This window comes from Serinus canaria, chromosome 26 (genome assembly GCF_022539315.1).
Source record: "Serinus canaria isolate serCan28SL12 chromosome 26, serCan2020, whole genome shotgun sequence".
Classification (NCBI taxonomy): Eukaryota; Metazoa; Chordata; class Aves; order Passeriformes; family Fringillidae; genus Serinus; species Serinus canaria.
The window spans coordinates 4889196-4908983 of NC_066339.1; the positions used below are offsets into that span (position 1 = coordinate 4889196).

Sequence of the window (19788 nt, forward strand, 5' to 3'; positions counted from 1 at the left end):
GACTGGGAACGTGGAAATTGCTGTTTGCAGACAGAAATACAGGCAAGTGATGGAAAAACAAACACGCTTCTACCCCAGGAATATACTGCAGTGCCAGTTTGTAAAGCTTTTCAAAAGAGAACAGCCAGCAGATTCCAGCATGACAGTTCACCTGAGGGAGATGCTCCCATCAAAATCCAGAGATTGAGAAATCCAACATTTCCAAAAATACACTCACTGAAACAGGGGAAAGGGGAGAAGCAGGAGAGAAACATTAAGATGGTGTGAGCAGGTGCACAAGAAAAGGACACAGAGGAAAAGCAATGTATAAACAGGATCCCAAGCAGTCTCACCTCACAGGGATTAAGCTATTGTGCTTAGCACTCTGCAGAAGGAAAACAGGATTTGCTGCACAGACACATTTGCCAGAATTTGCTTCATCTTTGAGCTACCTGCACACAAGGCTTTGTTTCAGGCACTGCCTGGTGAGCTCAGGACGGGTTTAACCATCCCCTGCCCCTCTGCTGGGACCACCCTGGGAGTTCCTTACCCTGTCACCTCATGGGGGATGCCAGAGGCAAAACAACTTGCTTGCTTTAATTTGGGGGTTCCACAAGCATCCTCCTGTTGTGTAAGGAACTGCCAGTCATGCTCAGTCTGACATCAGAGTAGCTCATTTGTGCTTTTGGATGCAGAGACCCTGTGAAGTCACCGTGAGCTGGTTTGAAGGGAAACCCTCTGGATCTCTACATAACAGCTTCTGGAGAACCTAATTTAAAGCTATGGAATTATGCAAAGTGTGTCAGTTAAAGCCAGAGTTTAGCACAGCACAAGAGATTCCTCAGCATGTACAGCTCTGCACCACCTGCCACCCTGCACTGAACAGCTGACACCCTGGAATGAGCTCCCCTGGCAATGCCATGACCACGGTCAGCTCCTCCTGATGCAAGGAATTTCACCATGGAAAAACCCCAAACCTTTCCTTTTGGAATTGCCATTCTTCACTGCATTTCACCTACCCAAGATTCACTACTGAACATGAGAACTTGGCAAAATTGAACCCCACTTGCATCTTTAAGGTGAGTGAGAGCTGCTTTAGTGCAGACCTGTGCAGGTGACTCCACCTCCCCTTTCCCATGACATTTAGTCACCATGCACAATGTAAGGGTTTGAAACCAGAAAACTTCAATTACTGTTGCAATGCAAATAGCAAACCCCTGTATGACATTTTCAAGCCTAATTATCCCTTCTATGCAACATTTTACATCACAAGCATGCAAAAATAATTCTGCAGACAATTGCAGTTTTTCTGAGTTGTTTCAATGGAAGGATTATTCCCAGTATTTTTGGTGCCTTCCCATCTATCCTCCAAGTGGAATCACTGTCTTTATGAAAAGCTCAGCTGCAGCTTTGCAAACTCGCTTTCAGTTCTTCCAGAATGTTCCCCAGAAGTAACTGCTCACTTGCTGATGGGAGCACTGGCTCTTCACACAGACCAGTGTGTCACAACACAGGGCTGTGATTTTCCAAGCAAAGACTCTGCACGACAACCACTGGTATAAATTATTATTTGACTCGTGCCTTTAGAAGGGAAGTGAGATGTTTTGCAGAGTTAAAACCCTTTGTGAATACTGAGCTCTGTAAACCGAGGTACCTGTGCTGGGAACAAAGCGAGGATTAAGTGAATCTTTCATAAACCATCACACACAGGCTTTCAGACAGCTCTTTATTTCACCTCTGTGACTGAGTCACCACCAATGCAGGTACACTTCCAGGGACAGGAGGTGGATGCACAGCAATACAGGAGTCTCCCAGTGGACACTTGACAGTGGCCCCAGCCCACGCTGCAGGTCCCCATCCCCTCAGGCCGCTCCTACCCCGCGCTGCTCCAACCTCGCTTACGTAAACTGAGCACAAACAGAGAACAAAGCATCCAGCACTTGTGTTTTATTCCATGCATGCTGTGCAAACATGGCGTGGCTGGGAGACCACCAGGAAGTTCAGGACCTTCTGGGAGGTCAGCACTGGCAGGGCTGGGTCAGGTGCCTGTGGGTGAGGAGGTGGCAGGGCTCAGGTACTTGAGTTCCCATGCACAACTCCCTGATGTGCTGCTGGGCCAGGATAAACAACAGGCAACTCTGCTGGGCTGCAGTGGAGCAAAGTTAGGCTAAAACCAAATTATCTGGCACTTCCCACAGTCTAGAAGGACATGGATTTCATGGATGAGCTGACATGCAGCACCCAAACCACCAATCTCTCTCACTAGAGAGGCAAAGCAGCTCATGCCAGCCTGCCCAGGCTGCAGTGCTGTAGGAGCTCCAAGTCCAACCTTCTCCCACTGTGTCTAAATGGATGTAACCACATGGTGACCAGCCCAGTGTGAAGCCCAGACATCAGGATGGAAGGAGCTTCTCCTCCTCCATGGATGCAAACATTTTTGGGGCATCATCCTCATGCATAAAGACAGTTTGATGCCCAGTTTCCAGTAAAAGCATTTCTGTCTATAGTTTATAGAGGTACTCCAAAAATCTGCAAATTGGAGGCCCTGGTTTGGGAGAAGCATGGTTTTAGAAGCAGCAACAACATTTAAGCTCAGAGAGGGGAAGCCAGTTAAAGGCTCCAAGGACACAGGGTTGGTTTCCCCTTATGTACAGAAAGCTGCCAAGTAGCTCAACTCCACACAGAACAGAGGGAGATGGGGAACATAAACACAGCAGAAAAAAAGGAGTTCAGATTTTAAAGCTGTGAACTCCAAATATGTTTCTATTTCACTGGGCTTTGAAGAGCAGCACAAGGAATGACCAGAACAGCCAGGCACCATTCGCTGAGGTGGGAATGATGCTTGGTGTCCTATCTGGGGAAATCTTTGCAGAATCACAACCTCCAGGTGCAGTTTTCTGCATGACATAGAGAGAAGTGATTCCTCAATTCATCTGGGCAGCAGGTTTAGCTACAGATCTGTGGATTTTATACAAAGATGTTAAGTACAATCTAAGTGTCAGGATATGGCTATTCATTTTTCATCTTCTCAAACACGGAAATATGTATATTTCTTTCCTCAGTTAAGCAAATAAACTCTAATTCCCAGGCACTCTAAGAGTGGATCTTGGGCTTTTAATGGAAAAGCCAGTCACAAGAGAGCAGCAGTGACCGTGCAGGGTTGCTATGAGACAGGAGTAAATAGGAGAAAGCTGTATCAATCTCAGATCTCTGGAGAATCCAGAGAAAGTGACTGCCAGAGAATAAACTATCTGTGCATGGGGATTTCTGGGCATCCTATCCTGCACTCAGGCACATCTTTACAACTAAGAACATGCAAAAATCCCACTGGGAACAGATTTAACAACAACATGCTTCAAGAAAAGCCCTGGCAGGCCCTGGCCTGCAGCCTCCCCATAGTGTGTGTGGATGGTGGGCAGGGGGCCTCAGGGAGGTGGGTGCCATAGCAGGAATAAAGGGCACACAGCTTGTTCCAACCATGCCACAGGTTTCATCTTACCCACTAACAGGGAATTCTGTGTCTGGTTTTGTTTGTTTTTCCCTAGGACACCCAAACCACCCATTCTGCTGCTGTATAAAAGCATTTTGCATGTTTCCAGGTGTGAAATGCTGCTGCACTTGTCTAACCCAGCAGCAGATGGCACGTCGGTGTTGCCACAATCCTGACTCCAATGGGGAGCTCTAGAGGACAAGTCACACCTGCTCAGTGCACCAGAGGGAGAACTAATTCCAACAAGGTCTGGCAGCTTCGAGTATGTTTTACACCTGCAGATGCCAGAAACTGCTCGTTTTATCTCAAAGATTTCATGGTCTCATGCACTGCATGGCTGGGTGTCCCCAGTGTCTGTCGGCAGAAGAAGCCTCCACAGTCAGCTGAGAAATATTTAAGGGCTTATTTTGCTTCTAAATACAGGACACAGGCTCTTCTCAACACTTTAACTAAACCTGAACCATCTCCTTCACTCACCAATTGGCCTGGGGATTCCCTCCCTCTCCCAAGTACATGAAAGGAGACAAAAATATCAGAGATCCTGCCCAAGATAAGTAAAATCCAGGAATTCTTGGAGGCTGTGCCACTGCCTAACCAACCCACAGAGCTCTTCTGTCTGCTCTAGAACCTGAAATAAAGCCTTTTCACATCAATATTCAACCACAGGGCAGCAACTCCCAGTGCAGTAGTTTTTCTTCTCCTCTGCAGCAGCAGAGTACAGGTCAGATCCCCTGGGGATGTGGAGAAGATGGGCCAGGTAGAGCTTTTCCCAACAGGAACTGGAATTCCATCTGTTCCTCAGGTAATTCAATACTCCTGACATCACCTCTAATAACCCTTTTTCTGCTCCAGCAGCATCTCCAGCTGGGTACACCATGCACACAAAGTGAAAAAACCAAACAAAACTGCATCTCCTTTTCCCAGAGGCCTGGTCAGAGAATGGGGTGAATGTTCACCTGACCATTTCAAACCAGACCAGGTGTCTGGGATGTCCAACTCCCTCAAACTTGTTTACTACAGAACTAGTATTGTACCAATACAAATATTGGGTCTGTGGCAGAAAACTTCCTGCCCTGGGCAGGATGGACAAGGCTGGAACAGGACTCAGATCTTCAGACCTACCAGAACAGCCTCCAAAGGATAAAATAATTTGTCTTAGAACATCACAAACAAAAGAACTGCAGTAGAGAGAAAAACCACCCAAAAATCAAGTAGCTTTTCCATATCCCCACCCCCAAGCCAAAAAAGGACTGTAAAGTTGTCCCTTCTGAAGCCAGCAAACAAAATGTCTGCTTTAATCTCAGACAATCCACCTCAAATCCACCCAAGAATATTCTGTAAATACAAAAAAGAAACAAACAACTCCAAAACAAAACAACCCAAAACAAGGAAAAAGGGAGGAAAGGTCACCTGCCCTATGCTTGGGGTTAGATTATAACCGCCCCCGTTTCCTCAGAGCACGGAGCTCTGGGTTACCAGCTAAACCAGCTCACTTTAACCTTGTGACACCTCTCAGGTGATGCTTCACTCTCCTGCTGGCTTCTCTCCCACAGCACAGCCAGGGGCTCTGGTTCCTCACACTCACATTCTCTGAAGGCAGTCCCAGCCCAGCCCCTTGGGGAGCACCATGACCCCAGCATACAGCCACTACAGCAGCAACTCTCAGCACTGCCACTTCAGGTGGTGTTTCACTGACGGATCATCACTTCCCAAGCCATCCACTCCACTGTTATGAGCAGGGCCTGGCAGCAGGGGCCAGCCCAGAGATGGTGTTTGGGACCACTAAGGGGGGCAGTCAGGCTCACCCCACATATGCCAGCCATAAAAAATGCACAGCTCTGGGGTAAAGGTCACTAAAAGAAGATCCACTGGCACAGGACAGGGAGGTCATCCAGGGAGGAACTAAAGTGCTGTAGGTGAACTAACATTAGGGCTTTATTAAGTCATTCAGCAACCAAGTGTTATTGTCCTACACAGCCTGCTCAAAGTACAGTAAAGCATTTTTAAAGGATTTAAAAAATCAAACTAGTTTGACATACGACAGTACACACCTACACATACTGCTGCATTAACAGGTGGATTCTGAATTGTAAATAATCCTGCAATTTGTTTTTCACACACAAGCAAATAAAAACAGTCAAAATATCACTCAGACTCATATAGCATCCACCAAGCAAGCTTTTGAGAGAGATTTAAAGTAAAGATAATTTAAAAGTCACCTACAATTATGAACAAGACAAGGACACAGACAGGAACGGTCCTTTGATTGACTGTTCCTGCAGGCAGCTTCTGTGATCAAATGGTGTGCTCTGTAGTGTCCCCACACCAGCTAAAAAGAAGTTATCTGGCTAATCTGAAGTTTGAGGGTGTGGTTATTTGTTGTCTGTTCAAAATTATGTCAAACTCAGGACACATCTAGAGAGATATTTTGACTTATTTGCACACGCAACTGGAGCAGGCTCCAGCCACTTGCGGTTACAGCACCCAAACAAGGTTATATAAATTTTAAGAAGGACTTGAAGCAAAAACAAAAAGGTGGATCTGGTAGAGTCTATCAGAGGCAAAAAAATATTTTAATATAACATGAGGACTTGGCAGAGTCAGACAGTCAAATTCAGAACCTTCCTTAGCAGGTCTGGCAGAAGCAGAAGGAAAGGGCTTTGCAGTTTGGAAGGAAGAGCAATTACACACCTGCCAGGCTCCTCCCCTACCCGTTCTCCTGCTCGCCCAGGGCACCTACCTTACTGTACGTCACTACCGACAAGTTGTTCGAGTGACTGCTGGGGGAGAGATTTACAGAGTTTTGTGACAGTCCATTCTGATCTTGTTCGATTTGGTCAGGAGCAGGCCCCCATGTGTTTTTGCTGATTGTGCCTAGCTCGGAACCCCCAGGGTCTTTTAGGTTGTTTTCATCTGGTTGCCTGTTCTTCTGTGGAGAGGCGAATGGGTTAAAGTTTCCTTCTACCTTGCGATGCGGCTGCGTGTTGAACTCTGTTTCAAAGGATGACAGCTGCTGTGTGACACCCAGAAGTCCTCCAACTTCCACGCTGAGGATCACCCAGATGACATCTGTGGAAAGACACACGTTTGGGTTGTCACTAGATAGGAGTTTAAGAAGAAGGGTCAGAAGAAGCAAATGAATTCCATCCTTTACACTAGCAAGAAAAAGACTTATTGCTTAAAGCACATTTTTACAAAGCCTCAGCAGTACTGGTTCCAGTGCCCCCAGGAACCAGGGGGACCAGCAGGTCTGGGATCAGCAGTTTGAATTTTAGGAGCCAATTGAGGACAGTGGGATTTTACCTTAGGGGCACATGACTTGCTTAGGGAACTCCATCATCCTATTAGGGCAAGGACCCCCAGTACACACCACTAATCCCCCCCGTGCATAACTACCCTCACTGAAAACTGTACACACAACCCCCACTGAGCCCTGCATTCACACACCACTGATCCTTGTACACACACACACCATTGGGCTGCACTGCACAACCACCACTGACCACCCTGAACACACACCCACACCCACCAGTGATCGCCCCGCGCCCCATACTCGTCCCCCCAAAGGCGGCTCTGGAGCGGCCCCGCAGCGCCCTCTGCCGCTCTCTCACGGCCTTGCGGCCCAGGTGCCGCCCCGGGCTGGCACCAACGGGCCCCCCGCCCCAAAACGAATGCGTGGGCCTCGGGATCGCCGGGCTGGACCTGGGGGCAGCCCCCAGCAAAGCCGCCAGCTTGGCTGCAGGGCAAGAGTCTCTCGGACTCAGAGCTTGGCGGCCAAAGGGGTTCAATCTTCAGGTCGTGCTCTGGCCAAAGTGACAACTTTGGGCAATGCAGGGACATCTCCCATTGTCCAGGGCTGGGAACCCTCTGGAAACCCTGGGAAACCCTCGGCTTTGTGAGCATACGGGACCAGCAACACAAACTGGACAGGCTGTCCCACCTGCATGGGGATATCCCTCAGGGACACACTGTGTCCCCTCCAGACAATGAGGAGCTGCGTGGCAGTGCCAGTGCTGCCAGCAGCCCCCTCCTTCTGGGCACTGGTATTTTTGCCTCCATGTGCCAACACCACTCACTCAAGCCCTGAAACTTGGGATACTCCCAGCTGCCAACAGAGACACAAAGATGTTCTCAGTGTAAACTAAAGCTGGCAGAAAAGGGAGGGAAGGCTGCACTGAAGGCAGATGTTTGAGGCCCAGGCTGAAGCACCAGGCAAAATAGACAAATGTGTTCTTTAAACAGAGAAATAGCTCACAGGGGATCACTAAGTTATTGCATTAAGCCCCGGGCATTAACTTCTCACATGAGGTTTTCACCACTATTTTATGCTCATATGCAGTTCACAAAGTTAAGCAATGGAAAACTGGGAAAGAATCTCAACAAGGACCAACCAGGAAAGAGTCTCCATGAGAGCTGCGCACATCCCTTTGTTTTCCAGAGTTTTATGTAATCTGTAATTTGTTCCAGTGCTTAGAAAACACTGACCAAGACAACAAAGCAGCTCCCTTGATGTTTTCCTCCACTCTGTGTTCTGTATTTAAGCCCAGGGCTGGCAGACCTCTACCCCCTGCTTCATTTTGTGCCCCTGGTGTCCCTGCTGTCCTCAGTGGGGCCGTGGGCTGGGAAGGGGCTGCTCACCTCCGTAGTAGAGTCCCGTGGCAGTGCACATCCGCCACTGTCCCTGATACATTCCGGCGGTGCTGGGGCTGCACATCTGCACGCTGACATCAGCCATCTCCTGCGGCTCCAGGGACCTCACCATCACCATGTTCACGTGGCCAAACTGGTCTCCACCGACATACTTCAGGCAAACCCCTGGGGGCCACGCCTCCGTCCCTGGGATTAGACAGGAGAGGGAATTACTGACAGCGCACCAGGAAAAGCTTTGTCTGTTTGTGTAAGACTGGTTGAAACATGCTTGTTAAACAGTTGTGCAATTGTTGGATGGTCAAAGGGAACCAAGATACACAGGACACAGCAGCAGTGGATGCTGAAGAAGCCTGGTTTTCAGAGCAGGCTTAACTGGTGCATTTAGGGACCAGCAGAACAATTCCTATTTGAGTAATCTCTATGTCTCTGTTACACAAAAAAATTCTGAAAGTCACAGAGTAACAGCTTAAAAAAAACCAAAAAACCCCCTTAACCTATACACACCTCCCATTCCCCAGGGCCAGAGGCAGAGACAAGGGCAGGGCTGTGTTGTGTGCCCCTACTTCTGCCTCCCTCCATGAAGCTCCTGAACCGTGCCACATCAAATACCTGTTATTTATACAAAGTGTTGGCAATGTGTCCTTTCAGGGATTCATTTCTTTCTAAGCCTGTTAGGAGTCTCAAAATTCATAGTTTGAGCTGTAACTAAAGTGAGAGCACTATTTCCTAAACGGATTTATTTCTCTCCTTGCACCAACCCTTTTCTCAGGCTTGTGCAAAGGTGGCAAGAAGGGTTGTGAACACACAATTTATCTGTGGAGATCCATGTTTAGACTGCAGACACTGGGACTGACAGCATGACCTGGCAATCAGAGAGACAGAAAACAGCTCCTGCATGCAGGCACTGCTGCCAAAGATAACAAGTGCCGGGGCAGACAGAAAGAAAAAGCCTCTCTTCTGAGACTCATGAAAAATCAGTTTAGCACAATTTTCTTTTGCTTCTTCCCCAGTCATGTCACATGACTAAGCCAAGGACGGAGAACACCTTCTGCTCAGCTGAGGCTGACGGAAATGGCTACGGAAAGCCTGAACCACCACGAAGCTTGGAACTGCTCCGTCTGGTCCGAGGCGAGTGCACTGGAAGCTGCTCTGACCTCACGTTACCTCAAGGAGCATCCTTTGCAACAGCTTGCCTGCTAATTTAATCCCTGTGGATACTCCAGTGAAGACACAGCAAGGACTGATTTTCTTGTCAAGTCCTTATTTTGGAATTCACAACCTCGCAGGGAGATCAGGATGTGCACGAGTGCAGCGGGATGTTCAGCGTGGGGGATGTACCAGTACAGCTGGAAAGGTGCTGAGAGAGCAGGGCTCTGAAAGAGGAGCTGGGTGTCTCACTGACCTCAGCCTGGGGCATGGGGCACTTGAGCATGAAGCCTCATCTGCAGAGGTTGGCAGCCCAGCAACATGGTTTAGTTTAAATTATTTATGTGATTTTTATCAGGTTTAATGGCTTTAGGCTTGCAAGGTGCCTGGAACGCTGCAACTGATAAGCCTCATAAAATGAAATTATGATTATGTCATTCTATTTCAGTACACTCATCTCTCAGGAGATGATAAATTGCAGAGAGTGTCCTGCAGAGCCAGCAGCAGCTGGGGGCAGAGTGGGGAGAGGAAGCCAGGCTGTTAAATCCTGCTGCTCTTTCAGCAATGGTTCTACTTCACAAACTGCTCCTTTGGCAGACAAGGCAGCACCGTCCTGCAGGTACCAGAGCAGGGCATTGTTTTTTACTGACACATATGAGAACCTGACTGAACTGAGCTCACAGCTCACACGCCTCAAACTGACGATCTCTGAGCTCTGCCTGTCACACTCATCAGACCTGCAACGCTCCAGTGACACACGCCTCAGGTATTTTGTGTTCTAGAACTGAAGTCATGTAATCAAGGACTCCTGTAGAGCTGTTAAAAACCTTGGCTCTGCTTCAGTTATCTGCTTAACAAGTAGATATTATCTGAAAACACTACAGCCCTTTGATACTATACCTTAATTAAACCAAAGAATGGTTTTCAAATGCTGCAGTGCTCCTCACACTGCACAGTCATAACCAGCATGTGAAGCTGCACTACACTAACCATTGGCAGCGTGGCTGCACCAAGCCCTGGCCTCCAGCACCACTGTGAGGGCATGGATGGATGGTCTGAAAAGACAGGTTCAAACCACAGAGAGGCCAAAACATGTTGGCCTCGCCAGGAAATCCTAAATCAAGATGAGCTCCTGTCCCCCATTTTAGAAGGCCCAGGATTTCAGAAGGTGAAACATTCCAAGAACAATGAAACATCCCCTGAACTAGGATGCTAAATTAAGGCTGAATTTGCATCCAGGAAATGGCACATCAGAGGAACAAGGAAGGGAGGAGTCAGCCCAAGATAGAGGTGTAGTCATAACACACACAAATTGAGATACCAAGAGTGGAGAAACAAGACCTATCACACTTGCTAGATTTGTAAGAGCTGTATTTGGGACAGTTATAAAAAAAATGCCAGTCAACTTTCCACAGTACTGGAGTTCAAGTAAGTTCCATGTTTCACCCTTCCATTGTACTTCCAAACAGAAGGAGGCAGAAAAAGTACACTGAAATATTAAATCCTTCCTCTAGAATACATTCTCTATAAATCAGTGTTCTTAAACACGCTAATGAAGTACTCTCAGATTTTTTAGTGTGGTTTTAGTGTGGATATTCTGTCCAAGTACTGCAGCTATTCACAAGCAGAAATACTGAACCTGACTTGTGATGACTCCCTGTATCACACCTTGGTGTGAGATTGTTCTCCCCCACACAAGTACATGCAGGTCAATTAAATTCAGACACACAGTTTTAAATGTTCATGCAACATCTCCTCGCTGCACTGCTTGAGGACAAAGGATTCCTTCACATCCATGGATCTCATTTTTCTCTCTGACTGCATCCCACCAGATCAAGCACTGGGAATGCACTTTGCCCAACCTCACTTCCTGGATCCCAGGCACTGCTTTGACTTATTTCAAACTGGAATGTGGTCTCTCCAGCCCTGCATCCTCTCAGAACATGAAAAGGCAATTCTGCCCAAAGTGGTCCTGCCACATGACCCTTGTGTCACTGCCTTGTTTGTCTACAAGTTTCCTAGAGTTTGTTTGTGTGGTGGCACAAGGAACAAGACTGGTGACCTGACCGAGCTGCCCATCCCACCACAAAATGTTTGTGCCAGCCCAAGAAGGGAACTTGCATGGGCTGGCAGCACCTCAGGGTGGCTCCAGCCCAGGTGAGTGCATACAAGCTTCCTGCCTCAAGGCAGCATCCCTCCCACTGGATCCCAGCACCTGCAGCTAAAAGGCCTCACCTGTATTCTGTATCCTCCATGTTTTTGTAAACTGGGTATCAGGAGGGATGGACTCTCCTTCACCTATGGTGACATCTTCCACAAATGACATGGAGGGGACATTGATATTTGGACTCTCGAAATCATAGTAGGCTCCAATGGCAGCTTGTAGATTCCTGGAAAGGAAAAAAGCACATTACAACCTGAAGTAGAGTTGGGTCAGGCCCTTTGCACAGGTCGTATGTCATCCTAAACAGGTCAGCACAAATATCCAGACCGTAATAACTCTGCTGCTCACGTGTTTTTTAAAAGCTTTTATCTCTATCACATATGGATTCTCCAACATAATAGAGCTCAAAATACAGCACTTTTTCTTGCCAGGGACACTGGCTTAGATCACTTTTCTACTCTGCTTCTATTTTCCCTGAAACTTTGGAACTTACAAGTCTTGGAGGCATCTACTCCAACAGTTCTTTATGAAACTTGCTGAACAGTTCAGGGGACACCAAGAGAAGAGCTCTGCCATAGGAGGCAAACACTGGGCAGTTTCTTCACCAGCCTTGTTACCTCGGCTAAGTGCAAAAGGACCAACCAAACCTCTCCATTTCATTTTGGCACACAAAGTTCAAAAGGAGCACAAGAGGAACAAAACATGAAGAACACTCTTCTGATAACTCTCAGGGCCAAAGGGCACCAGTGGCTACAGATAATAACTCCAGCCTCACTGGAGTTTTTGAAACATAGCATCAGGTACAAACTGTTTATTCATCAATAAAGTGCCTGTTCAGCTTTGGGTAGTCACAACTTGCAGGAACTTACAAACCACCTGAGTCAAAAGTTCTCACTGAATAAAGATAAATGACAGTGCAAGTCTGTGATATACTAAGGACATTCAGAAAGCCACAATGCTATTGATTGCTGAGCATGGTGTAGCTACAACTCATGATAATTAATGTGAGAAGAAGAACAGTCAGGCAGGAAGAGGATTCATGAGCCTTAGCTCAGTTCCACGATATACTATTAAGTCATTATGTAAGTGCTTGGCAAGTCATGTAATTCCTCTGTTTATACATGTCTGAGAGGTTATGGCCCTGATTTACATGTTGTGAGTGGGTGCTGTGAGAATGGAGATGAGTAAAATCTCCCCTAACGCAATGGGCATAACAACTGCTTTTTTTTATTCATGACTGCAGAAATCTGTGCTGCTTTTTTGAGCAAGATAGAAAAAAAAACCAAAACCAAGACTTCAGGAACTGGGAACCACCACCTAAAACCAAAGCCCTGCAGAAGCTCTTCTGTGTGGGCACAGTGACATATTGAGGGGCTGGATAGTGGTGGGGTGTCATGTGTCCGAGTCAGACAGCCAAGGTGAAAGCAAGAAAAACATTTGCAGCGTGACCCTGAGCAAGAGCAAACACAGGGCTTTGTGGGGCTGCTTGCCAGCTGGAAAGCGGCTTGAAACAGTGAGTAAAGAAACTGCCTCCTGTTCAATTCCTACAGTGTTCATGGCAAAAAACATTCAAATCAGACATACTGGATAAAATCTGAACTGCATGGGAGCAGTGTCACTTTCTCCTCACAGAAAACTCAGGGGACCCAAAGTGCAACTGGGGGGCAAGAGCAGCGGGTAGAGCCACACTGGGGGCACTGGGGGAGGACCCAAAGAGCCCCATTGATTTTGCAATGAATCCATCCATCACAGCACCAGCAGCCAGCAGATAATCACTGTGTGAGTCACAGGAGTTGCTGACATTCTGCTAAGGAGGCACTGGAGGAATGTCCTGCACAACATGGCCACGGGGATCGATCAGCAATTCAGCAACCCCAGTGTCACAGCCAGACCTTTGCCATCTGTGTCGAGCAGACTTTGGTCCAACACAGGAGCCACTGGGTCCCGTGCCGTGGCCAGAACTCAGAATTCTGAATTCCAGAGCAGAAAGCATTATACAGCCTGAGGCGTTTTCTACTTAGGAGTGTCAGGGCTCTATTTAATCCCACCAGCTCAGTCAAATGCTGCAGGAAGGGGCCATGTCACATTAGCCAGTAAACAGAGACAAATGCTCAGTTTTACGTCACCAACCGCCTGTTGCTTATACACTGCACAAGATTTACATAACTCGCACCAGGGCTGTGCCAAGAGACTCCTGCTCGCTCACCCAGCTAACACCATGAGCTGGAGCTTAGTTTGCAGTAGGATTTCTTCCTGTAGTACAGCAATCCAAGGCAAAAGGTATTTCAGGAGATACAAAAGACAGCAATGCAGCTCTTTCTCTTCCTAATGTATTACTACATAACTACATTTTCAGATGGACCACAACACCTTGTGAGCGATCGTTCTGGAATCAGTGGTACTGACATTTTATTGACACTGAGAGGAAAAAATAAAAGCTCTGAGGGGCAGATTTCTACTGCAACTCTTTGCAAGGCAGCCTGGCTGTGTTTGTTTGCTGGACTGCAAACAGGCCTCAGAAGGTAGTGGGCTATTTGTGCACATAGGCCTGGGGCCAGCACTCCCATCCCGGGGTCATATTTCAGTGCGCTTTGCCACTGGGAAACAACAACACTCCTCTGCAGCATCGAGTTAAAAACTAACTAAAGAGCAACGCATGCTGGAAACAGATTTGCCCCTTTTGTGATCAAACAATCCCAAACCCACCTCCCCACCCCCACTGTATGATCTGTTTGATGGGGGATGTTTGGGGTGAACCCTTCTATGTGTTTCAATGCCTCTTAAGACTTCCCAGTAGAGAACTAAAAAGAAGCTTCCAGAAACTGAAGAGAAATTCACAGTGGCAAAAGCCAAAGTCAGGATGACAAAGCAAATCTGCCTTGAGTTCACGTTCTTTGACACAGACAACCCCAGGAGATAGGGACTGAGCGGCGGCGGCTGCGCTCTGTGCCAGAGGCACCCCCAGCTCACACCTCACACAGCCACTGGTCCCACTCCTCCCCCCAAGAGACAGTGCTCCTCCTCCTCCCTGGCCCCAAAACCCCCAAGATCAGTTGCAGGGCAGCACTCTAGGGAAAATGCCACTTGCAGAGGTGAACTCTCTGCAGTCTGGTGATGTGCAGGCAGCTGAACCCAAGCAGCACATCCTGCAGTCACCCTTCTGCCACAGGCACAGCATCAGTGCAGCCCACAACCAAGTGTGACCCTAATGACAGAGATGCCTTAGGGCACACACACTCAAGGCCTTGAGATTAGTCTATGTTAAAATACATATTTGGGTTTTTTTAGGTCTTTGCCCAGCTGTAACTGCATAGCCCCAGCTGCAGACACTGCAGGGACAGACACAAGGGTCAGCCCTCAGAGCCTCCAGTAATCATCTAAAGGCTTCTGCTCACACATCCCTGCCTGCTTGATTTCACTCTTCACTGTGACTTACACCACAGTACTTACTACCCTCTGCTCTCTGCCATAGGAGATAAATTACTATTATAAACCAAACAACTCTGCAAATCCAGCCAGTGTAATTGACGTGATTGAGCTCTCCTAATTACAGGGGTGACCATACAGCTCTTTCTTCACAGGACCCTCCAGGTTTCAGGCCCTCCTTACCTTCTCAAAATTAAGCAATTTTTCCATTTTTAGAGCAGTCCCAGACCACAGCAGTTTGTAGCCCTGCCACACTTACAGAGCAGGTCTGACAGGATCCAACTCCCAGGAAAAGCCTGCAGTCACAAGTCACCCCAGTGATGGGGTGAGCCCAGGACTCAGCACTGTGCTCAATTTCAGCCCTAAGAGCAAGATTCCAGAGACAGGGGAGTAGGAAGCAAGTACAGGTTGTAGCCCCACATCATCAGCCAAATCCACTCTAACTCTGGGTATCCCTCTCCTTCCTCTCCAAGGGCACCCCATAACTCCTGGGTGTCAAGTGCTTTTCCCATACAACAACAAGGTGTTCCTTTCCAGATCAATCCTTCTGCTCTGCTACTCTTCATTTCAAGCCTCAGGACCTAAACTACAATAGTCAAGTTAAAACCTTCTCTGCTAATAGCTCTGGTGACATCCCTTAACAACTCTTAAGTGATAGCAAAGAGGTGGCTCATCTTGAGTCCTTCTTTCCCTTCCCTGTTTTGTCTAGACAGCCTTTTGTCATGTTAAACCAATATATTTAGCCATTAATTAATTAATTAAAGTAATTCAGTGTTCAAAATTAAGAGAAACTCTTCCAAATCAGCTCACAAAGTCAAGGCCTCCTTACATAACCTCCCTGTCCTGCAAACAACCAACAGCATACAGATAAATGGAAATTGTCTTTTAATCTATTGTATCAGACTTTCTTAGGAGACTGAAGCACAGAGGCTGCTGAGGCCTCAAGCAAAGCAGAGCACAGGCCCAAAACCCTTCTACTCCCCAGAATATGGAGACTTCTTTCAGCGTAGAGAAGTTCAGTGTCTTGGAAGAAAAGCAGTACAAGCAGGTGCTTCAAACATACAAGACAAGGGACATTAGAATTTGAACTATAAATGTCACAGGAATCTGCAAGTTTTCATATATTGTCAAATTACTTGATGAGAGAGCCAAAGACAAAGATTTAATTTTTTTAAAGAACAGATTTTTGGGGAGTAAAAATTCAAATCAAATCATAGCTTAGGCTCAAAATCCAGCCTGCAAATTTCTCTCTCTCTGGCTCTTGCCCATGCCCACAGCACAGCATCCACCATGGCCTGCTCCTGGGGAGCAATGCAGGGCTCTGCTTCTCCTGAGCTGCTGGAGAACACAACAGACAGAATGCTCCCTGCAATGGCACCTTCCATTTGGATTTCAGATGGGAGGCAGCCCTCAGGCCATGCAGAGACAGCCAGCAATATTCCTTATGTAACAAACGGACTTGGTCATTGGAAGGAAGGTGCCAAGGTCTGTCCCCGTGGAGGGTGAGAGGAGCCAGGCAGGTGCCCTCAGCACTCACAGGGTGCAGTGCTTTGTCATAAGCCAAGCAACTTAGGTGACATCTCCTGGAAATATGCAATGCAGACGCTGGGCAGTGCTAAACAGCACAATAAAATCTCCAGCACAGAACACCTGACCTAGGACACCTTGCTCTCCTTCTGTAACTCAAGTCTCCACCTTCACAGAGCTCCTCTCGCTCTCCAAATGCAGTCTGTAACCAGGCACCACAGCACCCCATAAGGTGTCTATTGTTAAAAAACAAAAATAAACAGTGCAGCAGATGGACAGTTCCTCACTCCCAAATAATAGAACTTCTCTACATGATACAGGGGGGAGAGACTAAAAATGCATATGGGAGACATCCAAGTGAGGCAACCCCTTTTGTCTCTTCACTTCCACAATCTCAGTTGGTTGTTCCTTATCCCAGCTCTTGGGGACTTGGATTGCTGATAATCCAGGCTGGGACATCTCCAACAGCTTCTATCGCTCCTGAAGCAGGAGATGCCTCACTCCAAGCCTTGGAGAAGGCTGAAGGGGATGGGGGAAGAGGCATGCACATCAGGCTACAGGGAAGCACTTCTACCTGGAGCTTTCAATTCAAACCTTCAATAGGGATGACACACGGCAATTAAGTGCAAAGTCTCAAGATGTTTTGAAGGGCTAGAATTTTAATCAGTGAATATCTTTCAGCAGACAGAATTCAGAAAGCAAAATTACTGTGTCAGTTTTCTTCCTTCTTGACCCCTCTTATACTAAAGTTACACTAAATTCTATGTATGAAGTTGGGAAACTACATTATAAAATGTCTGATGATGGAAAAGGATCACTGAGGGAGGCTCAAAGTTTTAAGCTGAATTTACACAGCTGAAGGGGTGGGAAGATCTTACTAATTTAAAGCTTATGTATTTTTTCACATGAAGACACAGAAAAACATTTCATTGTTTTAACTGAAAGCAACAGTTCCACAAGTGGGGTGTTCTAGAAAGAAGACAGAAACCTGTGGTGACAGAAGCAATCCTGTGTCTGGAGGGGCAGCATGAGGAGAGAAACTGAGAGCCCACAGGAAAGGCACAGTGGCCTCAGAACACCAAACCATCAAAGGAACTCACTTTTCCTGAGCAGCTTTAATGTGCACAGAAACACCAAGAGCAGCTGCTGAAACCTTCCTGAGATACCTGCACAGGGCTGAGCACATCACCTGAGCACAGTAAAAGCACCTGAGCACAATCCCTTGCCCAACAGCAGCACTACAATAATGGTGCTACAGGAGTCCCCAGAACCATCCCCAGCAGCTGAGCCCTCCCAAAGCAGCTGGTCCCAGCAGCTTTAAGAGGGGAGTAAAATATCCTAAGAATGTCCCAGCAGGAGCTGCCACTGAAAACAGGCAACAACTCTTCCCAGTGGAAAGTCATTGAGAGCTGCCAGTACACGGGAGATTCTGTAACTGCCAATTCCTCAGTACAAACTATGTTACCAATCTATAAATGTCTGATGAAAGTGAAAGGGGATTAAGCTACAGAAACTGTCTGAGAACAAGTTGGGGCATGTAAGGCAGAGTCCAGCTGGACCACAATGATATTGTACCAAATTCCCAATTCTGCTACAGTTACCTGCTTATGCTTTCATGCCACAGGCACCAAATTTTTCAATGCTTTGTACCTTAGAGCACAATTATAGTATGTCCCAGAGTTATAAATACAATTTCTTAAGAGTCTAGATTTCATTCAAAATAATCAGGTCAAACACTTGAGTTGCTCTGGAGAAGAGGTGTGGGTTTGGGTTTTTTTAATGCACTAGATAAAAGCTTCTAAGAAAATATTTTAAAATTGTTTAATTCTGTAATGTTGCTATTTTTAGTAGCATTAGGAGACAGCTGTGGACACAGAGAGGCAGCAGTCTGGGATGGTTCACAGGCACTAAGAGACACCCACAGTGTTTCAAGTGAGCCACAACAGACCAAACAGTTTCAAACCTCTTTTGCCTCCCCAACCCAAGGGTGTAAATAACCCTGCACCCGCTGCAATCCACAGAGCTCCCCAGACTGTCCTGACATCCTGGCAACAGCACATCAGCAACCACCAGATCTGCTTCTGGGGTGCCAATTCTGCCTATGAGGACAGTGTGTCACCAACTGGGTTACAGTAAGATGGACATCAAGTCCAAAGCCTCAGCTTCCTTCTTCCCTACTAAAGCTTATCAACACCCCATCAGTGTTTTGAGGCAACCCTTCTCACCAGATTTGGCCCAGCTGGTCACCATAAACAAATATTAACCCAACCAGAGTCACACCAAGACATAGATTGCTCGACAAACGTGTACTGAGTCACAGAAAGAACACGGGACTCTGGTCTCTGTCACCTGATAAGGATGACGGGAACTCCCACCCACTGCCGTCACTGCCCCATGGATGCTGGGTGAGGAACGAAAACCCACAGGCATGCCCAGGGAAGGATGATTTATCTGCAGAACGTGGTCTGTTTCCTGCCTCCTCGACATGAGGATTGCCCACCAAAGGGAAGTGGTGTCAAAACAGAGCTCGAGGTCTGTGCTGAGCAGTGGAGAAGTTTCCTCACATTTGTCAGAACACAGATTCAGTTTGAAGAGCAGACCAAACATCTGCTCTCAGAGGACACCTGCATGCTGCAGGTGTCTGCAAACACCTGAGGTTAAAAATCAGGAGCAATGCTGGTGTGAGCCACTGTGGGAAACACATCCCATAGGAGTGAATCCCCTTGACCCAGTCTGTTCTGTTAAATTCTGAGTGTCCTGACTTCTCACACAAATACACGTCAAGTATTTCTCTGAGTAGCACCTACACTTCATGTAAGTCATGGGAAAAGCAATTAAACCCCTATTAGCTAAACCATGTCTCTAGAATCCCAATTAAGTACATCTACTTCTGGGTAATACAAGTGTTTCACTGGATATAAAGAATTTGAATTATCTTCATGCAAAACATTACCTAGGAATTACCAATTAAACCATGACACAGCTACAAATTCTCCTAAAGAGATGAAAAAAACACGAGGATCTCTAGAAGAGATCTGACAACCTTACAAATAATGACCTTTTCACCTAAAGCTGGATCCAAAAAGCTTTGTTACAATAATGCTTTTTTTCCCCCCACACACAATGGAAACCATCGTTACCTGACACACTTCAATTAAATATCACACCTACTGCTCTGATAAAAATTCAGCTTTCTAAACAAGAGCTAAAAAGAGAATATAAAGAACTATTACATGTAAGTTATTGAAATATACATTACTTCTTCCAAGCTGGGAATCTCTGAGCCAGCTACACTAAAATATGGATTTTTAAATCCACCACCATTAGCTACTTCAAACTAATTCACTTGCTCATGGAATTAAAGCAGCTCCAAGCCTCTCGCCCACAAAACTGGCACACACTCCAA

General features: G+C 46.9%; 1 protein-coding gene across 1 annotated transcript in view; it reads right to left on the reverse strand.

Annotated features, from left to right (window-relative positions):
• ILRUN (inflammation and lipid regulator with UBA-like and NBR1-like domains) overlaps nt 1-19788 on the reverse strand; it is a 28023-nt gene that overhangs the window by 4688 nt on the left and 3547 nt on the right. Inside the window, exons 2-4 of the mRNA XM_030230924.2 lie at nt 11501-11655; nt 8108-8305; nt 6210-6538 (exon numbers count right to left, since the gene is read on the reverse strand). Coding sequence (XP_030086784.1) covers nt 6210-6538; nt 8108-8305; nt 11501-11655 — 682 coding nt within the window. The remainder of the gene's footprint in view (nt 1-6209; nt 6539-8107; nt 8306-11500; nt 11656-19788) is intronic.